Source organism: Culicoides brevitarsis, chromosome 3 (genome assembly GCF_036172545.1).
Source record: "Culicoides brevitarsis isolate CSIRO-B50_1 chromosome 3, AGI_CSIRO_Cbre_v1, whole genome shotgun sequence".
In the NCBI taxonomy this organism is placed as follows: domain Eukaryota; kingdom Metazoa; phylum Arthropoda; class Insecta; order Diptera; family Ceratopogonidae; genus Culicoides; species Culicoides brevitarsis.
In genome coordinates this window covers 10521658-10546524 of record NC_087087.1, presented here as the reverse complement: position 1 = coordinate 10546524, position 24867 = coordinate 10521658, and the positions used below count along the sequence as shown (strand labels likewise).

The following is a 24867-nucleotide window of genomic DNA, read 5'->3' as shown; positions in this document are numbered from 1 at the left end:
GGATATTTTCCTTCCAATTGTCTACTGTTGCAAACAAAAAAATAAAATTAAAACGTATTTTCCATTTTCTTTATAGGCATTCGCCTCCTCCCAACCTTCAAAACGTCGAGCAGGAATTCTGGCAGAACATTTGCCATGGCGCCGGCTTTTATGGGGCTGACGTGCCCGGATCGTTGTTCGATGACAGCCTTGAACACTGGAATCTCGCAAGCCTGCCTTCCATCCTGGATCGTTCATTGCAGTCCTCGCCGCCCATTCCCGGGATACACTCGCCCTGCGTTTCTTTCGGCACATATGGTTCGCGCTTCCCCTTCCACACGGAAGATATGGACCTGTTAGCGATAAGCTATTTGCACTTTGGAGCCCCTAAAAGGTGGTACTTTGTACCCCCTTCTCGCGGCAAGGACCTCGAAAGCCTGGCGCAAAGCATTTTTGGGCGTTCTGCGGAGCAGTGCCGATCCTTCTTGCGTCACAAAACGATGTTGTTGTCTCCGCAGCTGCTGCAGCAACACAACATTCAATTTGCTGCAGTTGATCAAGAAGAAGGGACGTTTATCGTCCAGGCCCCCTACGCATACCATATGGGGTTCAATCTCGGCTTCAACATCGCCGAAGCGGTAAACTTCGCCACCGCTGATTGGGTCCCGTATGGTATGGCGGCCTCACAATGCTCGTGCCTCAACATCGCCTTTGGATTGCCTATGGACATTTATGTTCGGGAATTTGAGTCGCCGGAAACGTACGCGGATTGGAGCCAGAGAAGTCGGGCGTTTGTACATCCCCAGAACAACGCGATCACAACCCAAATAGTGCACAAACCAGTGAAGCGGATCCAACAGCAGCAACAACAACAAGGACAGCAAGGGCCCAAGCTGATTGACTGCAGCAGCACGAATCCCGATCCAGCGGTGACGTTCCGTCAAAACATCCCGGAAATCGACTTTGACGCACTCGTCAACGACCCCCGAAAGCCGGCAAATGTACGACAAGCCATTGCAGCGTCGCTTGCGTTGCCAAATGCGGTCGAAGAAGCGGACCAAGATGTGCCTTTCGGCATCAATAAGGTCAGCTACTACCGAGCGATTTCGAATTGGATCGTCATGTCGTCATCGTCGTCGCAGAGTTACTTGATTGTCGTGGCGCAGGAAGCGCAAATCACGCCGCCTTACACTATTTATGTGTCTGGCAATGCGTTGAGATGCGTTTCCCTGCGTCACATGGGCAAAGACGGGAAAGACTGCAGTTGGATGAACCAGACCTTTATCCCGCAAAGACTTCAGGAGCATTTGAAGGGCGTGCACGAGCTGGAAGTGAAAGTTAAACCGTTGCAAAATCGACATCTGTCAAAATTGCGCGGTTTAAAGCATGTGTCATCGAGCCGTTGTTGCAACAGATGTGGACAGAGAGTTTGTGCGAAACGAAAGAACGACAAACGGGATCAAGCAATGAACATTCATGGCTCTAAGTGTGAGGACCGATTGGCGCTAGGTAGGGGCCTCAAAAGCCTCTACCAGCAACTTTCGAAGAGAGCCCAGGAACTCTTGATCGACGAGATCACCGTGCATTTCGACTTTGACAAGTTCAAAGAAATCCACGCATTCTAGCACGCATTCAAGTCTCATTCAACACGCAAAGTAGTTTTTCTTGTTTTAAAATACATTTATATTGAGATACTTACACATTTAGCAGTTTTTCTTGTTTTCCACTTTTCCACAATCCACTTTTTAACTCGTGAGGATTGTAGTACACTTAATAAGCATTGTTTTAATCAAAAAATTTTCCGAGTTCGCTTAACATTCAGGAGGAAAATTGGGAAAATTTTTTTTTCGAAGAAAATTATTTTTTTCCTAAACAACAAAAATCCACATTCTAAGTCGTGAAGATCTTAGTACAACCCATGAATTGTGTTTTAGGCTCAAAATTTTCCGAGTTCGCTCAACATTCAGGAGGAAAATTGGGAAAATTTTTTTTTCGAAGAAAATTATTTTTTTTCTAAACAACAAAAATCCACATTCTAAGTCGTGAGGATCTTAGTACAATCCATGAATTTTGTTTTAGGCTCAAAATTTTCCAAGTTCGCTTAACAATCAGGAGGAAAATTGGGAAAAAAATTTTTTTTTTAATGAAAACATTTTTTTCTGAACAACAAAAATTCACTTTTATTTTAGTAAACCTCTTTTTCTTCGACTTTTTGCTTCATGAATAGCGGTTTTCACTTTTTTCAGCATATATGAGCATTTTCATTTTCATCGATTACTTTTTCAAATCTGCTTACTTTCTGCTTTCATTGCTTTCATTGCTTCATATATATTTTATAGTTTATAAAAAAATAAAATAAAATAAAAATAATAAAATAAATATAGTTTTAGTCTTTTTTTCATAAAAAAACCAAAAATTTTATTGGCTCATATTTAGTCAAGATATCAATTGAAATGAACTTTTGTAAGTTTTTTCTTTTATCTTGATTTTAAAATTTGATGAAAATCATATAAAAAATTTTTGCTTAAAAATATCTTTTATTTAAAAACAAAAATCACTATAACGCCTTTTCTACGTTTTTCACGCACACATTCGCACAAATATTGGAAATCCAACGAATTTTATGAAAATACGGTGCGCAGAAACGAGAGCGCAACCGGGTTCTGCCATACAATCCATACAGCCTGTGTTCATTTTGACAATTTTCCACGTTCACATTCAACGAAAACAGACACACAAAAATCATAACCTCAAGAGGGTCTTCTTCACACACACAAGTCTTTGTTGGAAAACACAAGTGGAAAATGTACATTTAGAGTTTGGCTTTCGTCGTGAATAGAAGAAGTTTTCGCATCGATAAATATATTTACCAAAATATAAAAAAAAGAAAAGTGTTGTTGATTATTTACAAGTGAATTCATGTGCTTTTTCTGAATGAAAATCGAATATTTACGCTTGGTTTGTGTGAAAAATCAGCGTGAAAAGTAAAAATAAGAGACGCAAATTGAACAAAAACATTGAATTAATTAATCAAATCACACAAAAAAATCACGAAAATTGATTGTCTAAAATAAATTAACTCTCACGAATGATAGAGTCTCTCGACGCCAGCTGTCAGAAACTTTCGGTAAATCCAATTTATTTTGTATTTTTATATTTTTAGCAGCACATTTTTAGACGTCAGGTGTTTTCATTAATAATAAAATGTAATAATGATAATATTTTGGTGTCGCGTTAGAAATATTTCCAAAAGTAGAACAACGAATTAAGTGTTTTTGACGTTTTTGTTATGAAAATTTATCTCGAAGCGAGGAATGCATCGAAATGTGTCAAAACAATTCCAGTATACGGTTAAATGGAGCTTACAGGTGTCGTTAACCAATAATACCGACCAAGAAGACAAACACAAAAAAAAAATTCTGTCAATTTTCCATTCATGCGAACGAGCCAAGTCGTGTGTTGGTTGAAGTTGTTGGTGCAGCGTCGTGGTTGATTGAACAACGGACTATTTATCGTGTTTCGAACAATTTAAAAAAAATATTTTTTTCTGGCTTGTGTCTGACATGAAAATTATGTTTTTCTCAAAATTATTATGTTTTTTTTATTAATTCATAAAATTTTAAAATTTAAAAAAAAAATAATAATTTTGAGAATATTTTTTTTTTAATTCAGTCACGAAACAGAGAAAATTTTTTTTTTTTTTAAGTTTCTTCGTTTGAGTTTTTCAAAGCTTTTCACAAGTGAATTTTAGATATTTTCAAGTTTTTCGTAAATTTTTGTTTTTTTTTTTAACTTTAAGTTTCAGAAGAATTTTTATCTAATTCTTAAGTATTTTTGAATTTCTGTAGTTCTTAAAAGCTTTTATTTTTAATTTAAAAAATTTTAAATAATTTTTAAAATATTAGTAAAAATTCGAAAAATATTAAAAAAATAAAAAAAATATGTAAATTGCTGCCGAAACGAATTCTTCTTGAGTTTTGGAAATAATTTTACATATTTTTTTCTTTTATTAATTTTTTAAATGTTTACTAATTTTTTGAATTTTAAAATTTTTTAACTAAAAAAATAAAAAACTTTAAAGAATTATAGAAATTCAAAAAATATTTATGAATTAGGTTAAATTCTTCTGAAACTTAAAGTTCAAAAAATCAAAAATTTGCAAAAAAAAAACATGATAAAATCTAAAATTCGCTTGTGAAAAGCTTTAAAAAATTCAAACGAAGAAACTCAAAATAAAAAAAAAACTTCTTCGAAAAATTAAAAAAAAATTTGTCTGGGTCTTGTGACTGACATGAAAAATATTTTTTCTCAAATTCTCAATTATTTGTTTTTATTAATTCACAAAATTTAAAAATTAATAAAAAAAAAATAATAATTTTGAGAAAAAAAATAATAATTTTGAGAAAAAAAAATTTTTTTTTTTTTGAGAAAAAAAAAATTTTTCAATTCAGTCACAAAACAGACAATTTTTTTTTTTTTTTAATTTTTCAAAGAAAATTTTATTTATTTTTCCTTTTCGAGTTTTTTTTATTCATGTTATAATTTTTTATTTTTAATAAGACTAAGAGATGATTTTTTAAGCGACTTCTAGATTTTTTTAAGTTTTTCGGAAATTTTTATTTTTTTAACCTTTAAGTTTTAGAAGAATTTTGATCTATTTCTTAAAAATTTTTGAGTTTCTGTAATTCTTAAAAATTTTTATTTTATTTTATTTTAAAAATTCGCAAAGTATAAGAAAAATAAAAAATATGTAAATTATTGCCGAAACGAATTCTTCTTGAGTTTCGTAAAGAATTTACATATTTTTTACCAATTTTAAGAATTTTTATTTTTTTTATTATTTAAAAAAATTTTTAAATAATTTATAAAAAATTAAAAATATGCGAAAAAAAATCACTTGTGAAAAACTTTTAAAAAATCATCTCTTAGTCTAAGAGTCTTAGATTATTTAAAAAAGGAAAAATTTTTAAACGGAAAATAAAAAAATAAAATCAAATAAATTTCTATTGCGGGAAATCCTAAATAAATCATAAATTTCAAAACAAAAATTTACAACTTCCGAAATGCGTTTTCATTCGTTAGTCCAAAAAAAAATTTTTAAAACCTCTATTCGTTTTCGCGTGTAGCTATGCGGTAATATTTATTGGCTAGATATCTGCAAAACAAAACAACACAGAAAAAAAACGCATCGCAATTTATTGGAATTGTACAAGTGCCACATATTGGGTTATCGGTAAATAATGACAATTAGATGGAATTTTAAAAGAGAGACGTGCCCTTTAAAAATTTTATGTTTTTTTTCCATTCGTTCAGATCGAAATGCGATTAAATTTAATTGAGTTTTCATATATTTGTAAGCGATACGCGTAGGAAAAGCGGATGAAACAAAGTAGGAAGTCACTTGAGCTTCACTTAGCGACATTCGATCGCAGAATGAAATGTGTTAAAAGCATATTATCTCCCGAACAAATGTGATGATAGCGCAGAAACATATTTGATGATGATGATGAAGTGTCGTTTAATGCACAGATACGGGAAATAATGTGTAATCTTAGAAGTTATGAACGATTTTTTGTGTTCTGTCGTGATACTTATCGCGCGCCATGTGAAGCGAAGTGAAAATTCGTAATTTATGAATTTTTTTACTGGAAGATTTTCAGGAGTTATGAAAGTTGTTTTCGCATAAATTTCATCAAGAAATTTAAGAGTTTTAGTTTTTTGAATTACAAAGTAGGATTTTCCCCATTTTAACTTTACAATAGTTCTTAACTTAACAAGGTGTAAAAATTTAAGTCTTTGAAAATTTTTTACTCAAACAAAAACTCGGGAAAATTCTAACACTCGAGAACACATTGCAGCATGAACTTTTGTTGAACTTTGCGTAGGCACGAGCATTGATAAAAAGCTGTGAGAAAACGAAAACGAATATTAGGAAGTTAAAAGTGAAGCGCATTGAAGATAAAACGTGATGATTAAAGAGCGAAGAGAATAAAGAAGGAAACGAACTAGAATAAAAACAAAAGGATTTGCGAGAGAAAAAAAACTTAACTGTTGGCTTAGTAGAATTTTATGAAATGCATTCTAGCAGAAAAAATATTTCAACGAAGATATTTTCAGAGGAAATCAATTTTTCGCTTCATTGCAAGTTTAAAAATAAACTTAAAATTTTGGAAAAAAAAATTTCATACAATATGTAAAAATTTTTTTATTTTTCTTTATTATTTACTTCGAGATTTGTTCATTCAAAATTAAAAATTTCATAAAATTTAATTTAAAAAAAAATAATTTCAGTAATTTTACAAAAAATAATTTTAGAGAAAAAATTCATGTTGAAAAAAGATTTCTCATAAAAATTACTAAAAACTTAAAAAAAAAATTTTTTTGTTCGAAAATTTCTTTAAAATTTATTAAAAATGAAATAAATGTTAAACAGACATAAAAACGATAACTTTTAATGAAATTTTTAACTTTTTTTTATTTTGCTTTAGGCGAATAAATTTAATATATCCATTTTTTGTCTCCCCCCTCGGATTTTGTCAAAAAAATTCAGGGGGAAAAGTAAAAATTAAATAAAAAATAAAAATATTTTTTTTTTAAATATAAATACATTTTTTTGAATTTTTTATTGAAAAATAATGAAAAATTACTATTTATGATCTTATCATGATTATTCAAAAAACAGAAGAAACTTGCTTTAAAAAGACCTTTCCTATGGAAATGTAGAAGAAATTATTTTTTGAGTCACGTGACCAAAATAATTTTTTTTTCAAAAATTTTTATTTTTTGAGATTTTATTTGATATTTGTTCATTTTTAATTGATTTTTAACCAAAATTAAATAAATGTTAAGAATCAACGTTTAACGTCTGAAAACGTTTAAAAACACTAACAAAAAATTTAATAATATTTATTTTTTTCCCCTCCCCTCATGAAAATCCTCATGGGACAAAAAATGAAAATATTAAATTTATTCGCCTTATTGGACTTTTAAAATGGGACATTGGAATTTATTTATTAGTGTATTTTGAAGCTGCTTTGGAAAGAAGAATTCTCGCCTATAAAAATCTAAAAACAAATTAAAATTTTGAATTTTACTAAATTTTTCTAAAAGTAAAAAAACAAAAATTTTAAATCAAAGTAATCAAGTTTAGAAGATTGGGAAATTAAGTTTAAAGAATACTTGATTATTTTTTTCTAAAATAATCTTAATTAAAATTAAAATAATTGATGAAAATTTTTTTAAAAAATATTTATAACAGCTTTAAAATTCAATTGATTGAAAAATTACAAAAATCTCACAAAAAAAAAATCTCGATGAATGAAATAAAACCAAATTATGTCACTTTGCAGAAAGTTAAACCCATTATGATCTAAAAACATATTTTCCATCTTTTTCATGGTTACAAATTGCACTCTTAAAAAACACCCTTGTAACGTCCATTCCAATAATAATTTCATAAAACACTTTAATCGTAATCGTTTAAGCTCTTTATTTAAACGATATCCTCTCTTTTTTAGTTTTTATGAAAAAAAGACATTTTTTTAATACGAATTTCTTGGCTCACATTCATCCCATAGATACAATCTGGATCCCTTCCAACAACTTTTTCCATAAGAAAATTATTATTACCCCGAGTCTTTATTGCATTAAATTCATTTTGCTTCAAGTGTTAAGCAAAAAAAAAATCATACGCTTCAATTCAATTTTTATTTACCTTTCCCATATTAACGGGCTGCCTACTGCGCTTCTGACCAACCAGCAGGATGCCCGAGTTATTTATTGGTCGCATTCGTGAAGCCGCATGGAAAAAATTACACCATCAATGTTAACCATTTTACCAATTAGGTTACATTTAATTTCCGTTTATTTATTTTAATTTGCACTGCAGCCAATTTTCCCTCCCCAGTTCGCTGCAATTTTCACACCTCACAAAACAAACGAGTCAAGTTTAATCAAACACAGCGACGTTTTATCGTTTGTCGTAATCTAAAGTGGCTTTTTACCTTTTTTGCACGTCGTCGTCGTCATCAGAATCAAGTCATGAACGAGCGAACGGAAAATATATAAATATTGTTTATTACAGTAATGAAAGGTTCTGTTCTTTTCCAAACGAAATTTCTTATTTTCTAATGCCGCTTTGGGGTTTCGTCATATAAACTCGTACCACAATAAATAATTACTTTGCACCACATTTTCAGCGCATTTCGTGGAAAAAAACATTTTTAGAGGTAGTAAAAAATAGTTGTTTATGAAGTAGTTTAGTCCTCCGGAAATTCAACGTTGCATGCGAAGGAAATCGCGCATACTTTAAAATAATAATAAAGTGTTTCGTTTGCTCTCATGCTTGAGCAAATATTTGGGTAAAGTAAACTTTGTGCAGCCTAATTTCATTTAATTCGCGCAAATTGATAATTATAATAATTTAATTTATTTATCGTCCTATTTGTGCCAAAATTTGATTGTTTTATCCCGAAAACGTAAATTATTTAAGCCAATTGTTTAATCGCACGTGATTATATATCGCTTTATTGATCCGCTCGTTATTATTATTAATATTTATTTAATAATCAACGAAATTTATTGCAAAGTTTCAGTAGTTGTTAGAGTGACAAAATGAGACATAAATAAAATGTCTCACTACACTTTTCGTCGATATGAACATCTGGTGCACCAGACACGTTTTATTATTTCGTTTTAATAAAGCCGAGCTACGAAATATCCCCCAAAGGCACTCGAAAACACTATATTAAGCTGCTGTCTATCAAATGCATGCTCACAAACATTGACTGTATATATGTTTTGCATTCACAATTTTTTTTATGTATCAGGAAAAAAAATACATAAATTGCCTTAAAAAATGCAACAACAAAGAGGTTTGCGTTAAAAGTTTTCCTCAATTTTATTTTTCAGTAAAAAAAAAGTTTTTCTCGGCTTTTTTTAGTAAAAGATTTATGTGGCAGTATGTGGGTAATAATAAATAAAATGCACAATTTTCTTTCATTTTTATGCTCCATCATCTTCATATTCTTTGAGTTGAAAGATTTTGCTTTTGCTCTTTCAAGAAAAGTGCGGTTAGATTGACTGTGAAGCATCATCGTGGTCACAATTCATCATGTTTTTCTTGTAGCATGAAAAGTTTTCTTGTTTCATTCTTTTTCTTTAAACAACAATAGAAACTTGCATGTTTTGAGCCTGCTAAGAGGTTGAGCATGAATTGCATTTGATTATAGGAGTAACGGTAGATTTAACCGATCTCTTTAATTTTTTTGTATTTTTTAATATTTCTTTATTAAATTCCTTTGTATTGATTCTCATTGTCATTTTAGCAGCTTATTAAAATTAATAAAAGCTGTTTATGAAGATTTTTGAGGACTTCATTTGAATTTTCATAGTGTCGTGGATTTCGAGATCATTTCAATAAATTTAAAGATGGAACAGCTTCAGTTTCTTCAGCTCTACTTGATCCTTTTCTTGGTCAGAAATTGTTACAGTGGCATCCGTTACCTTGCGATCTTGGAGTATCATGTCCTTTCTAGCGTTGTCTTTGTTTTTGCCTATCTGTTGGGCTTGAATAGTCATGGAGTCTTTGTCGTGTTAAAGTGTTTTCAATATTCACAAGTATATCCCATAATCTGAAGTAATTTAATTTGAAAAGCCTCAATTCATCAAAAAGTTTCATGATACCAGTCCATTTCGAATGATTGCACACATGATGTTTTCAGATACCTCAGGCAAGAAACTTGCACTTGAAGATTAAAGATGTGATTTTTTTTCTTGCAAAACTTCAGCATAGATTGTTCTTATAGATTTGCTTCAAATTTAGTTTTTGAGGTTTTTCTTTTGAATATTTAGCTTGGTTTGAATTAATTGGATAGATTTTGATTTGAAAAAAATCATCATTATAGAAATTGTGGAGTCGTTCCTAAAAAAGTTATAAATTAGATTTAAAAAAAAATAAAAAAAAATATATGAAATTACTTACCTTAGTCTTACCTGACTGTTTAGAAAAAAAATATCTTTGTAATCAAATAAAAAAAATCATCATTATCGATTTTTACTTAAAAATGTTTAAAAAAAAAAATCTAATCACTTACCTCAGTCAGGTCACCCCTAATACTACTTAAGCGCTCATTTCATATGCTCTTTCTGTGTATTTCAATTACCTCGCCTTTCACAAACATGAAATTTAATGCACAAATGTCGTGTCTTCAGATCTTTTTGATGCACAACGATAATGCTGACGCCTGGTTATGCATTTTCCGCTCCACCTGTCACTGTGAAATTCTTAATGCACTGTGTGTACCTAATGCTTACTCGTAATGCAACCATCCATCTCTCAAAATAGTTACTAAGGTATTTTTTAATATAAAAGAAATTCCAATTTTAACACACTCTGAACAAGAAATTGAAAAAGCATTTTTCATTCCTCGACTTGTAAAATATTTTAGTACATTTCGAAAAAAAACTGGTAAAAATAGAGAAGTAACATTAAATTACATTTTAATACTACTTACTTGCAATTTCACGAATCTGTGTGATCGTATATGTTAAAATAGACAATAAATGTAAGAAGTAGTTTACAAATAATCCGTTCCCGTTGCCATTCTAGACAAATGCGATTTTAAACGAATATGTACAAAATGTAATAAAAATGTCAGTTTTTCTTATTTTTTTATGCCGAATATACGCCTTGTATCAACTCGCATGTCTCAAAATATCCCCCAGGATTTAATTTTATTTTTTTCTCTCTTGTTTCTTCCTTTCGAATAAAAGCATCGTACAGAACTTTTGCAAACTGATTTCCGATTACTGCTGCATTATTGCTGCAACCATGTCAACATTAATCTTTGTGCCTTCGGAAAATATCTTACTTGCGGTTAAAGAGAACGTGCACAATCGCAACCACACGATAATGCGATGAAAGCATCTTCTCCGTCATTGACCAGCAGCGGAAAAATTGCAAAGTTGCAAAGTTTTTTTTTTTGGAAATCGCTTTAGTGGTTTTGGGAGATAATAAATGCATAATTCGAGCAAGTACATATAATGTCGACCACTAACGACAAAAAATGTTTAAATAAAAATACATTAACCGACTAAATGTGGTCCGCTTTTTTGTCTCATGCACCGAAAAAATTTTTCGGGCTTATAAACATGCAATTTAACAGCATGTTGCAGTGCTATTAATCTTTGAATGGGAACAGTTTTTGCTTCTGTTTCCTCGTAGTAGATTGGGGCGATGATTGTAGAGTGTGAAAATCTAATGTCTCTCAACGGATTTTTTTCACGTGGGAGTATTATGTTCAGTATTTCAATTGATTTTTACTTTTTTTATAGACTCAATATAATCTTTTACTCTTTAATTCTATTTACTTTTTTTCTTTTTATTTTATTTTATTTTTTTTATTTTTTTTTTTGATGATGTAATAACTTTTGAATATTTTTTGGAGATTTTTTGGATTTCATTCATCACGTTTTAACATAAAATTTACTATTTTGAACTAGTCGAAATTTACGCCGGATCTGATGAGGGGGGAGGCGGGTGAACTATGTACGACGTTCACTGAATATGTCCATATTCACTTTAAAATGGATTCGTCCTGAATTATCCATAATCTTTGAAGTATTTCCGATATTTGTAAAATTTTTTTTCAAATTTTCATTTTATTGAAAATTTTTTCCATTAAATTTTTCACGAGGGTCAGATTGAAATTTGAACTGGTACTAATTTCCTTTTCATAATTCTTACTATAGACATATTTTTTTCTGCATATTGACTTTAGGTTCAGTCGATCGTTGGATCCCAAGTAATAAGTTGTTCTTCGCTTAACGAATGAGGTTCCTTAAATTGTGTATTGATGTAAATTTACTCGCCTCTATAACCTGAATGGATTGTGATTTTGATAATTTTAATATCTTGATGAGTTTGCTCAAAATGTTTTCTCTTACTTAGTCTTAGGTTTTTTTAATTGATATAATTTTTTAATTGTTTTTGTTTTACAACTCCTTAAGATGTCTGACATTTTACTAAAGTCCTTATCTGGTATGAAAATATCTGAAGTAGTATTTGTCGAAATCTTCAACTCAAGTGATATAAACATTTTTGTTAAATTAGTTTTTTATGTAAAATATCATTTTAAGCTTCTGGACCTGTAAAAAACAAATTAAACGGATTAAGAAAAGTAAAACTTGAATTTGCGAAACATGCAATCTTCCCACATTTACTAAAACTGCACCCAAGAAGAAATTTATATTTCGCAAATGAAGAATAATGGAGGAAGGAGTTGGAAAGTTAATGTTTTTTAATATCTTAATTTTGTGCATGGAGCATTTTCCGGTTCATAATGTGTAGAAAATTATTATGAAGAGAGAAAAACCCAAAAGGAAATGTGTTCATGATGTTAAAATATTTCCTGCTGTTTTTCGTGTCGAGTGAATTTTTATGTCTTCATAAAAAAAAAGAAAAAGAGGAAGAAGATGCAACGAACTGACAAGTAAAAAAAATGACCTTTCAACATTTTTCTCGACATTTATAAATATTTACACTTTTTTAATGCTCATTTTGTGTTCAACGTCTATCATCAGATGGCAAAAATTATTTTTGCATAATGTGATGTGAATGAAAAGTGTCAGCAAATACGTTAAAAATAGCTGGGTTTATGTAATAAACAATAAAATTGTAATCAATACAATGCGGTGCTAATTATGTCAATAAAACGATATTAACGGGTGTTTATATATTTACCGGTTCCTATGATGTCACGTAGCATACTAAAAACACTTCAATAAGTTTTTTTTTTCAAAAAAAAAACAATAATTGTTTGGAAAAGTTGTCAGTTACCAATTTCCGGAATGGAACAACTTTTTCGCTTATACGACGAGTAAACGAGTATCGATATCGGCAGAAATATTTTCAAAAGTTTTTGATCAAATTTGCGGCGAAATGTTTCCGTTCGTCTAGCTTTCAATAAATGTTTTTCAAAGAGTGGCGGAACATTTTACTAAATGAGGGAAACAATTTTCAGTTTTGTGGTCTCATGTTTTCCTAAAATTTGCAGGATGTTTACAAGCGAACTTAATTTTCCATAAATGTTATTAACAAGGAGTCCCTTGGTAGGAATTCAATATAATTTGCAGCAATATCCGGATGTAAAAGTGATTATTGATTGGTTATTGTTTTTTGATTGGACAAACTGCAATTAATGATGGTAATTAAATGCAGAATTTCCGTAATATGGACAATTATTGTGTGAGAAATTGAGTTCCTGGTATTTTTTTCAAGTTACTTTAACAAGTTTTTCTTGGTATTTTTAATACGATGACTTCATATCATGTTTCTTTTATGTGTCTAATGACTGATAAATGGTGTCACTTACACAAGTTTTCACATTGGCAGTCACTCTGATTTTTTGTTCGTGTAACAAAAAGTTTTTGTTAACATTCTGTCCACCAAAAGCATTGACTTAACAAAAAAAAATTTGATCGAACGTCATGTTAGTTAATGACAGAAAAACGGAGACAAAAGACGATGATAAGAAAAAACTTTCAGTCCATTACATCCTTCGCATTAAATATCCTGTTGCACCCACAATATGGTCCTCGATTGTCTCATGCATTAAGAAACTTTCACGAGAAAAACATATGGTCGCGAAAATTACTTCATCGTTGAGTTTTTGTTTCTGCCACTCGAGTGCATTTATTCCGAACAATGAAGAAATATAGTAACGAAAGATGAGAACAAAAAATTGTCGAGAAACTTTTTTGCGTTTACATTATAATAAAAATAATAATAATGTTTTTTTGCAAGGAAAACTTTTTATGGATGGCTGCTTGAGTGCAAATGAGAGTTTGAAGAAGTTGATCTGAGTGGCTGGATTTTAATGAGAGATGCACAAAGTTTTTTGTGTCACAAGCACTTCAATCCGCTGCAAACTTTTTCAATCATCGACTCAAACAAAGCATTTCAATTCACGAAACAACGAGAAAAGACAAACAAAACAAAACCAATTGCAAAGACACATCTGCTTTGCAAAAGCTCTCGTTCAATTCTTTGAAGTACGCCGTATATAATTCAATTCGTCGAATCAGTCGTCGCTGCTGTCAAGCCACATATAGTGCACCGCAGCCCACACATAACCCACTTTGCATTAACATACTTTTCACCTTTTTAATAAATGAGGAGAATTGTGGTCGAGTGTCGATTTGTGTGGACAGATACCGAAAGCGCTTCGTGACAGATACGATGTAGTCGAGTAACGAAAATCCGTTATTGAAAGCCAGCCAAAAAAGGTTTTTAACTACACATTGATCATCATCAGTGCGGCGTAATGAGTGACAGACGATAATTTGAGTCTCCTTTGATGTTTTAATGCAACGCGTGATGATTGAACGGGCGCATAATTGACAGGAATGTTGATGCAGGTGTCGGTGAAATGATGTGTTGTTCAGCAAATTAATGAATGGATGGCAATTAGAAAAGTTACTGATGATATGACATGTCAATATGGATTAGATAATTGATCTATTGTTAAAGTTTACTTTGGTTTTATGATTTAATTTAATTGGTGATGGAGTTGAGTTAGTTGAAATTCAATTTTTTTCTTGTTGATGAGAACAAGGCTTTATTTGAAATAGGCAATTGGTATACCTGGGAAGGGATCACTGAATTATACTATTTTTCATTTACGTTGTTTCTACTTGATGGTTGAAGGAAGAATGAAATTAATTTTGATATTTTGAGAAAAAACTGTTAAACCCAGATTCCTATGATTAGTTTTCTTTCGCCGTTAACATTGATCGTTAACACTTGTGTTGTTCTATATCAAGCACTTTGAGGACAGGTGATTTTTTGTAGTTCAGGGAATCAACTTACTTCAATGGTTAACGTATCTGACTGTCAATTTTCAAGCGTAAGGTCGTAGGCTCGAGATCCAAAGTCATGAAAAACTTTGTTGACTCCAATCGTGCTTGAAATTTACTTCAGAGTTATTTGAGAAACCCTTTTAGACTCCTGGAAGTGTTGAATGAATTTTGACAGCTCCTGTTAAGGATGACAAGTAAAAGCCGCGTTCGCTAAAAACGTAAGACTTTCGATAGTATAAAGTACAATCAGGCTCGAGGATCTTCCAGTTTTCCATTAGATTCTCCATCCAGTAGAAAGATTTCAAATGATCATGAATCTTTTTGCATCAAAATATCCTAGCTTCTCGAGCTTTACGAATGTTTTCATTCAAGGATTTTTGATCAAACTCGTATGTAGAAGTTTTTGATGAGATTGGGCATTGTATTAAACGAGAGCCTTAAAGTTGCAAAGCCAAAGCTGGCATAATGGATATCAGTAATCGATCCAGGAAATGCCGTTAAAGGACATTCAAGGACTATGTGTTTTATTGTTTGGTCAACTTGTCTGCATTTGCAAAAGGGATCTTCTCTCTTTCCCCATTTAGACAACAAATAATTGCATTTGCCATTTTCGCACCTTATTCTGTTTATAGTAGTCCAAATGTGACTTCTTTCTCTAAAACCTGATAATTCTTTTGTTGGGTCCAAAACCTTATTAATTGGTTCATTGGATTTGACAAGATCACTTCAGTATTTGATTTTCAAAATTAATATTTATAATATTTATTGAAAATGATTTTTATTGATGTCATTAGTTTCGCAACCGTGAAACAACTGAAGAAATTATTTGTTTTTCGCGATGATAATTGTAACTAAAAAGGTTGACACTTGTCAAACAAAAAATACTCACCTGATTCCTTTTCTTCTCTTTCAGATTCTCTAAAACTCTAAACTTCACATCTCTGTCTCCTTCCCCAACTGTCAGCTGCGATCTGAAACAAAAGCAATAAATGAAAGTAAATGAAGTCATTTTCAAGAAGCAAGAAGGACAAAAGTTCATATCTGAAATGGATCGCAAACTACTATACGCATTTCGTGGATGGATTGCCTTCGTAGCGTTCATGGATCTTGGCACGTCGTTCCGGAGTTATATCGAGCGTCGGAGCTTCCTCGGGAATCACACAGACACACAATATATCGAAGGTAGGTTTACTTTTTTTTTTATTGATTATCAATTTGCTCGTTACCTGTCCCATAAATCATCATCGATCGCGAATGTCACTTGTGGCGATAGATGGGAAAATTATGGACATTGATTTGTTGTTGTAAATAAATAATTTTTCTTTTTTTTTCGTGTATAGGAGACTTCACAATATCACGCGTTCTTGGAATGTACTGTATACTAAAGGCAGTGGCTTTGGTTCATTGCACACTTTATATACATTATAAGCCGTAAGTTTAACCGATTTCTCTGCCTTTCATGTTTTTTCCGTCTTTTGGTGCAGTGCAGTGCGGCGCTATTTTCAACCGGTTAAAATATTCATTCAGGCATGAAAGGCGAAACACATGTTCTTCATGCCTTTTTAATAGGATAATAGCGTAAACGCACAATGAAAAAACGGAAAAAAATATGAAAGACGAAAAACCAGCCAATTCTAATAATATAATTTTCTTTCCATGTTTCTCTTTTTCCAATAAAAATCGACAACAACGATGATTATGACAAACACAAAAAAAAACAACAGAGTTGTTAGTATGGGCGGATGCTCACTCGGCATTACATTACTTTTATATGCAACAGAGGCCTTGTATTTTCGATCGACCACATTAAATTTTTATGTTATATTTCCATGTGTTCTAAATTGTAAGTATCAACTTTTTTCCTCCTTCCGATCGTAATAAGGCTTTTAAAAAAAGGCTCGAAAAAACGTGTTAAAAATTCAGTGTGTGAGTCGAATTAAAATTATGAATGCAGGAGGCATAAAAAATCGTTTTTTGCAGTAAATGCAGCAGCAACGTTCGGAATTTAAAAGTGTTTTGAAAATATTCTGTGAATAAAACATTTAAATTAATCTCGCAATCTTCACACTAGTAAAATGCAAAAAAAAAATCTACATATATAATGAAATGAAAGAACAAAAAAAAAGAAAACAATTCAATTACTTTAGCAATTTGAATAATAATGTAGTGAAACATGCGCTGCGTTTCATTATTTTAATTGAATTTCTTTTTTAAAAGAAAAAACAATGAGTAAAGATTGCTCTGGCATAGAAGAAGAAAAATCGTCAACGAAGCAAAGAAAATATGGTTCAAGTCCAAAAGAAATAAAAAATGCAAATAATGGGTAAATGTTTCAATTTGTCTTGGAATTTTAAAGAAATTGCATTTTTATTTGAAGAAAAAAAGAATGCGATTTTTACTGAACTCAGTCCATGTAAATATTTCTCTTTGAAAATTTGTTCGAACAAAAAAAATGGAAAATCAGTTTAAATTCTCTTATTTGACTTATGGTACAAAAACTCAAAGTCGTCAGGCTTTTTCATATAATGGAGAAGAATCTTCCATAGGTAATGTTCTAAAGTGTTTCTATGCATTTTCAGTTAGATCGGGTATGTCAAAGAGGTACTTAAATGTACCCAAATGCACTAAAAAATGTCTAAAATCTCAAAAGCTCGTTCCAGAATTTTGTATTTAAGTTTTTTCGACTACTTTAGCTAACTAACAGAAAACCATCAAAAAATCTCATGCCATTTATTTTTCGATGAAATGCGGATATCGGGTGATGTGTACTATCAATGAGCATTTTTATCTGGACATGCTATAATTTTAAACATCTAAAAGAATGACCTGAGTTCTCATGATAATTGCAGAATTTGCTTCAACCTGGTCTCAGGATCGACTCAGAAATATTTTTAACAGAATTTATAGCCAAATCATCCAATCTAAACCCGATATCTTTTGATAATTCTTTAGGGTGTTCCAAGACCGTTTTCTGTTTCGCGTTTCTTCCCCCATAATTTTTACCAAAAATCACCATGGGGGATATAGAAATTTTATATAGATTTTGAAATACTTTTTCATACTAAATGACTTAAGAAATCAAGTTTTTCTAGATTTTTTAGCTGTTTTTCAACAAGTTTGGCATTTTGCACTATTTAAGTTTAAGATGTTTTTAGAAAAAATTTCAAAATTTTTTCTTTGACACAGTTTTGATTTGAAAACTAAATCAAGAGCAAAACTGTGTCAAAAACTGTGTCAAAAACTGCGTCAAAGCCATTTTTGTCAAATCTTGCTCCAAATGGATAAAAATTTGTCAGAGGGCTCTAATTTATCATTTTTAATCATTTCATAACTCAAAACTGCCAAAAAATTGAAACTGAAAAAAAATTTTTTCTTTGACACAGTTTTGATTTGAAAACTAAATCAAGAGCAAAACTGTGTCAAAAACTATGTCAAAAACTGTGTCAAAGCAATTTTTGTCAAATCTTGCTCCAAATGGATAAAAATTTGTCAGAGGGCTCTAATTTATCATTTTTAATTATTTTATAACTCAAAACTGCCAAAAAATTGAAACTGAAAAAAAATTTTTTCTTTGACACAGTTTTGATTTGAAAACTAAATCAAGAGCAAAACTGTGTCAAAAACTGTGTCAAAGCAATTTTTGTCAAATCTTGCTCCAAATGGATAAAAATTTGTCAGAGGGCTCTAATTTATCATTTTTAATCATTTCATAACTCAAAACTGCCAAAAAATTGAAACTGAAAAAAAATTTTTTCTTTGACACAGTTTTGATTTGAAAACTAAATCAAGAGCAAAACTGTGTCAAAAACTATGTCAAAAACTGTGTCAAAGCAATTTTTGTCAAATCTTGCTCCAAATGGATAAAAATTTGTCAGAGGGCTCTAATTTATCATTTTTAATCATTTCATAACTCAAAACTGCCAAAAAATTGAAACTGAAAAAAAATTTTTTTCTTTGACACAGTTTTGATTTGAAAACTAAATCAAGAGCAAAACTGTGTCAAAAACTATGTCAAAAACTGTGTCAAAGCAATTTTTGTCAAATCTTGCTCCAAATGGATAAAAATTTGTCAGAGGGCTCTAATTTATCATTTTTAATCATTTTATAACTCAAAACTGCCAAAAAATTGAAACTGAAAAAAAATTTTTTCTTTGACACAGTTTTGATTTGAAAACTAAATCAAGAGCAAAACTGTGTCAAAAACTATGTCAAAAACTGTGTCAAAGCCATTTTTGTCAAATCTTGCTCCAAATGGATAAAAATTTGTCAGAGGGCTCTAATTTATCATTTTTAATCATTTTATAACTCAAAACTGCCAAAAAATTGAAACTGAAAAAAAATTTTTTCTTTGACACAGTTTTGATTTGAAAACTAAATCAAGAGCAAAACTGTGTCAAAAACTGTGTCAAAGCAATTTTTGTCAAATCTTGCTCCAAATGGATAAAAATTTGTCAGAGGGCTCTAATTTATCATTTTTAATCATTTCATAACTCAAAACTGCCAAAAAATTGAAACTGAAAAAAAATTTTTTCTTTGACACAGTTTTGATTTGAAAACTAAATCAAGAGCAAAACTGTGTCAAAAACTATGTCAAAAACTGTGTCAAAGCAATTTTTGTCAAATCTTGCTCCAAATGGATAAAAATTTGTCAGAGGGCTCTAATTTATCATTTTTAATCATTTCATAACTCAAAACTGCCAAAAAATTGAAACTGAAAAAAAATTTTTTCTTTGACACAGTTTTGATTTGAAAACTAAATCAAGAGCAAAACTGTGTCAAAAACTGTGTCAAAAACTGCGTCAAAGCCATTTTTGTCAAATCTTGCTCCAAATGGATAAAAATTTATCAGAGGGCTCTAATTTATCATTTTTAATCATTTTATAACTCAAAACTGCCAAAAAATTGAAACTGAAAAAAAATTTTTTCTTTGACACAGTTTTGATTTGAAAACTAAATCAAGAGCAAAACTGTGTCAAAAACTATGTCAAAAACTGTGTCAAAGCAATTTTTGTCAAATCTTGCTCCAAATGGATAAAAATTTGTCAGAGGGCTCTAATTTATCATTTTTAATCATTTTATAACTCAAAACTGCCAAAAAATTGAAACTGAAAAAAAATTTTTTCTTTGACACAGTTTTGATTTGAAAACTAAATCAAGAGCAAAACTGTGTCAAAAACTATGTCAAAAACTGTGTCAAAGCCATTTTTGTCAAATCTTGCTCCAAATGGATAAAAATTTGTCAGAGGGCTCTAATTTATCATTTTTAATCATTTTATAACTCAAAACTGCCAAAAAATTGAAACTGAAAAAAAATTTTTTCTTTGACACAGTTTTGATTTGAAAACTAAATCAAGAGCAAAACTGTGTCAAAAACTATGTCAAAAACTGTGTCAAAGCAATTTTTGTCAAATCTTGTTCCAAATGGATAAAAATTTGTCAGAGGGCTCTAATTTATCATTTTTAATCATTTCATAACTCAAAACTGCCAAAAAATTGAAACTGAAAAAAAATTTTTTCTTTGACACAGTTTTGATTTGAAAACTAAATCAAGAGCAAAACTGTGTCAAAAACTATGTCAAAAACTGTGTCAAAGCAATTTTTGTCAAATCTTGCTCCAAATGGATAAAAATTTGTCAGAGGGCTCTAATTTATCATTTTTAATCATTTCATAACTCAAAACTGCCAAAAAATTGAAACTGAAAAAAAATTTTTTCTTTGACACAGTTTTGATTTGAAAACTAAATCAAGAGCAAAACTGTGTCAAAAACTATGTCAAAAACTGTGTCAAAGCAATTTTTGTCAAATTTTGTTCCAAATGGATAAAAATTTGTCAGAGGGCTCTAATTTATCATTTTTAATCATTTCATAACTCAAAACTGCCAAAAAATTGAAACTGAAAAAAAATTTTTTCTTTGACACAGTTTTGATTTGAAAACTAAATCAAGAGAATTTTATTACTTTTTTACTCGATATTTTTACACATTTTCAAATTTTTAGTGAAAAATGATCAATTTTGTATAAAGAAAAATATTTATACCCCCTAATTTTCAAAATTTATGTTCAAAAACATGTTAACATGTTAACTTAATAAGAATAACTTTTGTTCAATTTGAAGCTTTAGCATCTTCTAAAATTCTCATTTCATTATTTGTTCAATTCAAAAATAAAATTAAGAGCTTACCTTAAAAACTCCAATCAGCTTTCCATCTTCTTCAATCCATAAAATCTGTTAAAATCGGCTTAACTACTTACCAAAATGCACTTAAACCACATTTCCATTTTTCACACTTTCTCTGTACCAATCTTCAACGTTAAATATCTTAATTGAATTTGCCATTTGCTCAATTATGTGTTTGCGTTATAAATGACCTTTTTCTCTACTTCTTTATTTTTTTTCTGCCTCCCCACCATTGATTTTTGTGTATTGTGCAAATTTCCACTCATTTTTGCATTCATAAACCAATTATCAAATGACTTGAATATTTTTGTGTTTTGTGCTAAATGGACCTAGAAAATATTATTCGAAATATTTTTACAAGACATTCTGTTGCAATAAAAATTCCGCTCCATTGCAGATAGGTAGATACGAAAAATTCTTTATTAGTTCAATTTTTTTCATATAAGGTTTTTTTTCTAAAATTGCCATCATTCAGACTTTTTAATCACACGAACGAAGAATGTGAAAAAACTTCACACATAAGCTTGATCATTGTCCAAAAACAAAAAAAAAACAACATGAAACGTAAACGAACAAAAAGGACATGCATTCACTTTTTCAAGAGTACAGGACGAGTAGAGGGAAATACAAATAACGAACAAAAATCCACTTCGTTTATTAAATATACATAACTTTTCATACTTTTCTCTGTGTGTTTCCTTTCTCTCGTGCCGGCCACTCGCATTGTGTATCTTTTGCCCCATTATGACACGTATGCCAGATAAAATTCCGAAAATTATCTCTCCTTTTTGCATTTTTGGCTAGTTCGAGCAAAAATTATTGTTATTATTAGCAGAGACAGACACAAGAGGTCGAGTGAAAAATTTTGCCGAAAATTGGATGAGAGAGCAATATTCTTTTAATTAAAAGTACACACACTGTTTGTTTTAAAATATAATCTACCGAGGAATTTGCAGAATAATAATTGAGTTTTACATAATTTGTAGATACAAAGTGTTACTTTGTCGGCATAATATTTCAAATCAATAGATTTTATGAAATCAGAGAAAGATTTTCGCACAGAAGAAACAAAAGTAGGGAAATTTTATGTAAAATGAAGAAATGTATATTTTTTTGTATGTTTGCCAAAGAAAATGTGACGGAACCTTTGTTTAAATTTAAAGGCAAATAGAATATGAAAAGTGAATGGAGTGAAAGACAATATAAATATCAAAGAAAAATATCAGTGATGTGATGAGTAAAATTTGAAAATTTTTTTTAGGACGAGACAATGAGGAAAAATGTTTCAAGTTGAAAAGAAATTTTGTGGCATTTCTAAATAGTTTGAATTAGCAAAAAAGCGATTTTCAAATTTTCAGTGATAAATACTTTTTTAAAGCCAGTTTATGTCAAATCTTGCTCCAAATGGATAAGTTATTGTCAGAAAGGTTCTATTTTATCATTTTCAACCATTTTTTAGCTTAAAACTGCTAAAAAATTTAAACTGCTAAAAAATTTAAACTGCTAAAAAATTCTTTATTTTCAGTTCTCGTTTTGCTTAAGATCAAAAACTACGAAAATTTTCTTTCAGTGTCTTTTTGATGGTCTTTAAGCTTGAAAATTGAAAAATATGAACATTTTTGACGAATTAACTGCTTTCAAAGGAAATTTTTGATGAATAAACTGCTTTTAAAGCTTGAAATTGATCAAAAATTACGGAGATTATTTTTAAATGTCTTCTTGATGATTTTTAAGTTTGAAAATTAAAAAATATGAAATTTTTTTACCAATAAACTGCTCTAAAAGATAGTTTTTTACGAATGAACTGCTTTAAAAGGAAATTTTTGATGAATAAACTGCTTTCAAAACTTGAAATTGATCAAAAATTACGGAAATTATCTTTCAATGTCTTTTTAATGGGTTTTAAAGCTTAAAAATTGAAAAATATGAAAATCTTTTACGAATAAACTGCTCTAAAAGAAAGTTTTTGACGAATAAACTGCTTTAAAAGAAAATTTTTTAAGAATAAACTGCTTTAAAAGGAAATTTTTGATGAATAAACTGCTTTCAAAGGAAATTTTTGATGAATAAACTGCTTTCAAAGCTTGAAATTGATCAAAAATTACGGAAATTATCTTTCAATGTCTTCTTTATGGTTTTTAAGCTTGAAAATAAAAAAAATTTTTGACGAATGAACTGCTCGCAAATGAAATTTTTGATGAATAAACTGCTTTCAAAGCTTAAAATTGATAAAAAATTGAAACTTTAACTTTCTTGTGTCAAATTATAAAAATTTGTTTAGTTTTAAAAGCAAAAATTGTAAAAATCAATTTAAAAATTTAATATTAATTCTCCTTTAAAATATTCAATAAATCTCAAATTTTCATGAATATTCAAAAACTTTTTTCAAATTTTATAGCTTATAAACCTTCCGATAAGTAATACGAACCTCATACAAAAAATCTCAGGAGATTCATAAAACAAAACTTGAACTTAAAGCGTTACAAAGGATAAAATATGAAATAATTTTCATACCTGTCTCGCCCTAACAATTTTTCCAAACAAATGAGAACTTGGAGTGTTTCCAATGCTTCGTTCTCATCCAGTCCAAAAAATTTCGCCAATAAATTGATGAACCAAATCTTGCATTTATAACCGCCTTCCTCACAAATAAGAAGACAGCGCCTTGCTGCTCCAATAAGAAGATTTAACGTCTTGATATGCGACAATAATTTATGCGAATATTTAATCGCACACGAAAAAAAATTTGTTTCTGGTATTTAGAAACAACAACATTTTAATGCAACTTTTATTCGTGTCTCATGTTCATCCGAAATCTACAATTCTTCAACAAAATAAGCGCAATGCAAATACATTATTATTGGATATCAGCCAAATTTCGATGCAAGTCTTCCGAATGCGAACAGAGTTCTAATGAAAATTTTAATAAAAAAATATTAATCTATGTTTGAATATTAATTTGCAGTCATTACTCATCATTAGTCAATAAATTTTCGCAAATTAATCGAAAGTAATTAATTTTCTCTTTTTTTTCAGCAATCACATTGATTGGATTGTTATATATTCCAAAACGCCTCAAACTGTGGGATCCAATTGATGTAGATGACGAAAATTCGCAGCTTCTCAAGCAAATGGGTGGTTTCAAGAAACGTCGACAGCAGCAAAAGAACAAGATGACATAGGATTAGCTCCTATCGTTATTATCTTATGTGTAGTAACGATCATTATTAGCAAGCAAAAAACAAGAAAAACGCGCTAAATTAGTGAAATTTTGTTAAAAAAAGATTGTTATGAAAAAATATTGATAAAAAGTTAAGTTTTTGAAATTGATCGCGAGTTACAGTTATTTAAGTGTGTTTTTGTGAAAATGTAGAGTGCAAATTATTTAATTAGTTTTAATGAAATTTCATTGTGAAAAAAAGTGATCTGCAACCACCATATATATTTATCAGATTTTTAAACAAAAACTTTTCTACTCTGCTATGCAACTCTTGCCACTGACTAACTTTTACACTTCAAGCTTTCGAGATTTTCGGAGAAAAAATTCGAGTTATGAGAAAATTTTTGAAAATTTTACAAATTTTTAAATTCATCGAAAGTTTTTCAATTTTTGAAAATTAACTAAAATTTTTCAAATTTTAAAACTTGACGATTTTTTTTTTATTTTCAAGTTTTGACAAAAGCTTTTTAATTTTTAAATTTGACGAAATTTTTTTTAAATTTCAGAACTCGTTAAAAGCTGTCAAATTTCAAAACTTAACGAAAGCTTTCAAATTTCAAAACTTAACGAAATCTTTCAAATTTTGAAACTTGACGAAAGTTTTTCAAATTTTGAAACTTAACGAAAGGTT

General features: G+C 30.0%; 1 protein-coding gene across 1 annotated transcript; it reads left to right on the top strand.

Moving 5' to 3' along the window:
* The first annotated feature begins 2821 nt into the window (after positions 1-2821).
* On the top strand, positions 2822-24505 carry LOC134834943 (uncharacterized). Its single transcript, XM_063849774.1, has 5 exons — positions 2822-3106; positions 15752-16020; positions 16179-16269; positions 16563-16681; positions 24053-24505. Exons 2-5 carry the CDS (start codon positions 15828-15830, stop codon positions 24196-24198), a joined length of 549 nt encoding a protein of 182 aa, XP_063705844.1. The 5' UTR covers positions 2822-3106; positions 15752-15827; the 3' UTR covers positions 24199-24505.
* Positions 24506-24867: the final 362 nt, after the last annotated feature.

Coding starts and splice junctions, on each gene's coding strand:
- LOC134834943 (XM_063849774.1), top strand. CDS start 15,828: ATGAAAGTAAATGAAGTCATTTTCAAGAAGCAAGAAGGACAAAAGTTC. Junction 16,021..16,178: donor AGACACACAATATATCGAAG/GTAGGTTTACTT, acceptor TTTCGTGTATAG/GAGACTTCACAATATCACGC. Junction 16,270..16,562: donor CTTTATATACATTATAAGCC/GTAAGTTTAACC, acceptor AAAAAACAACAG/AGTTGTTAGTATGGGCGGAT.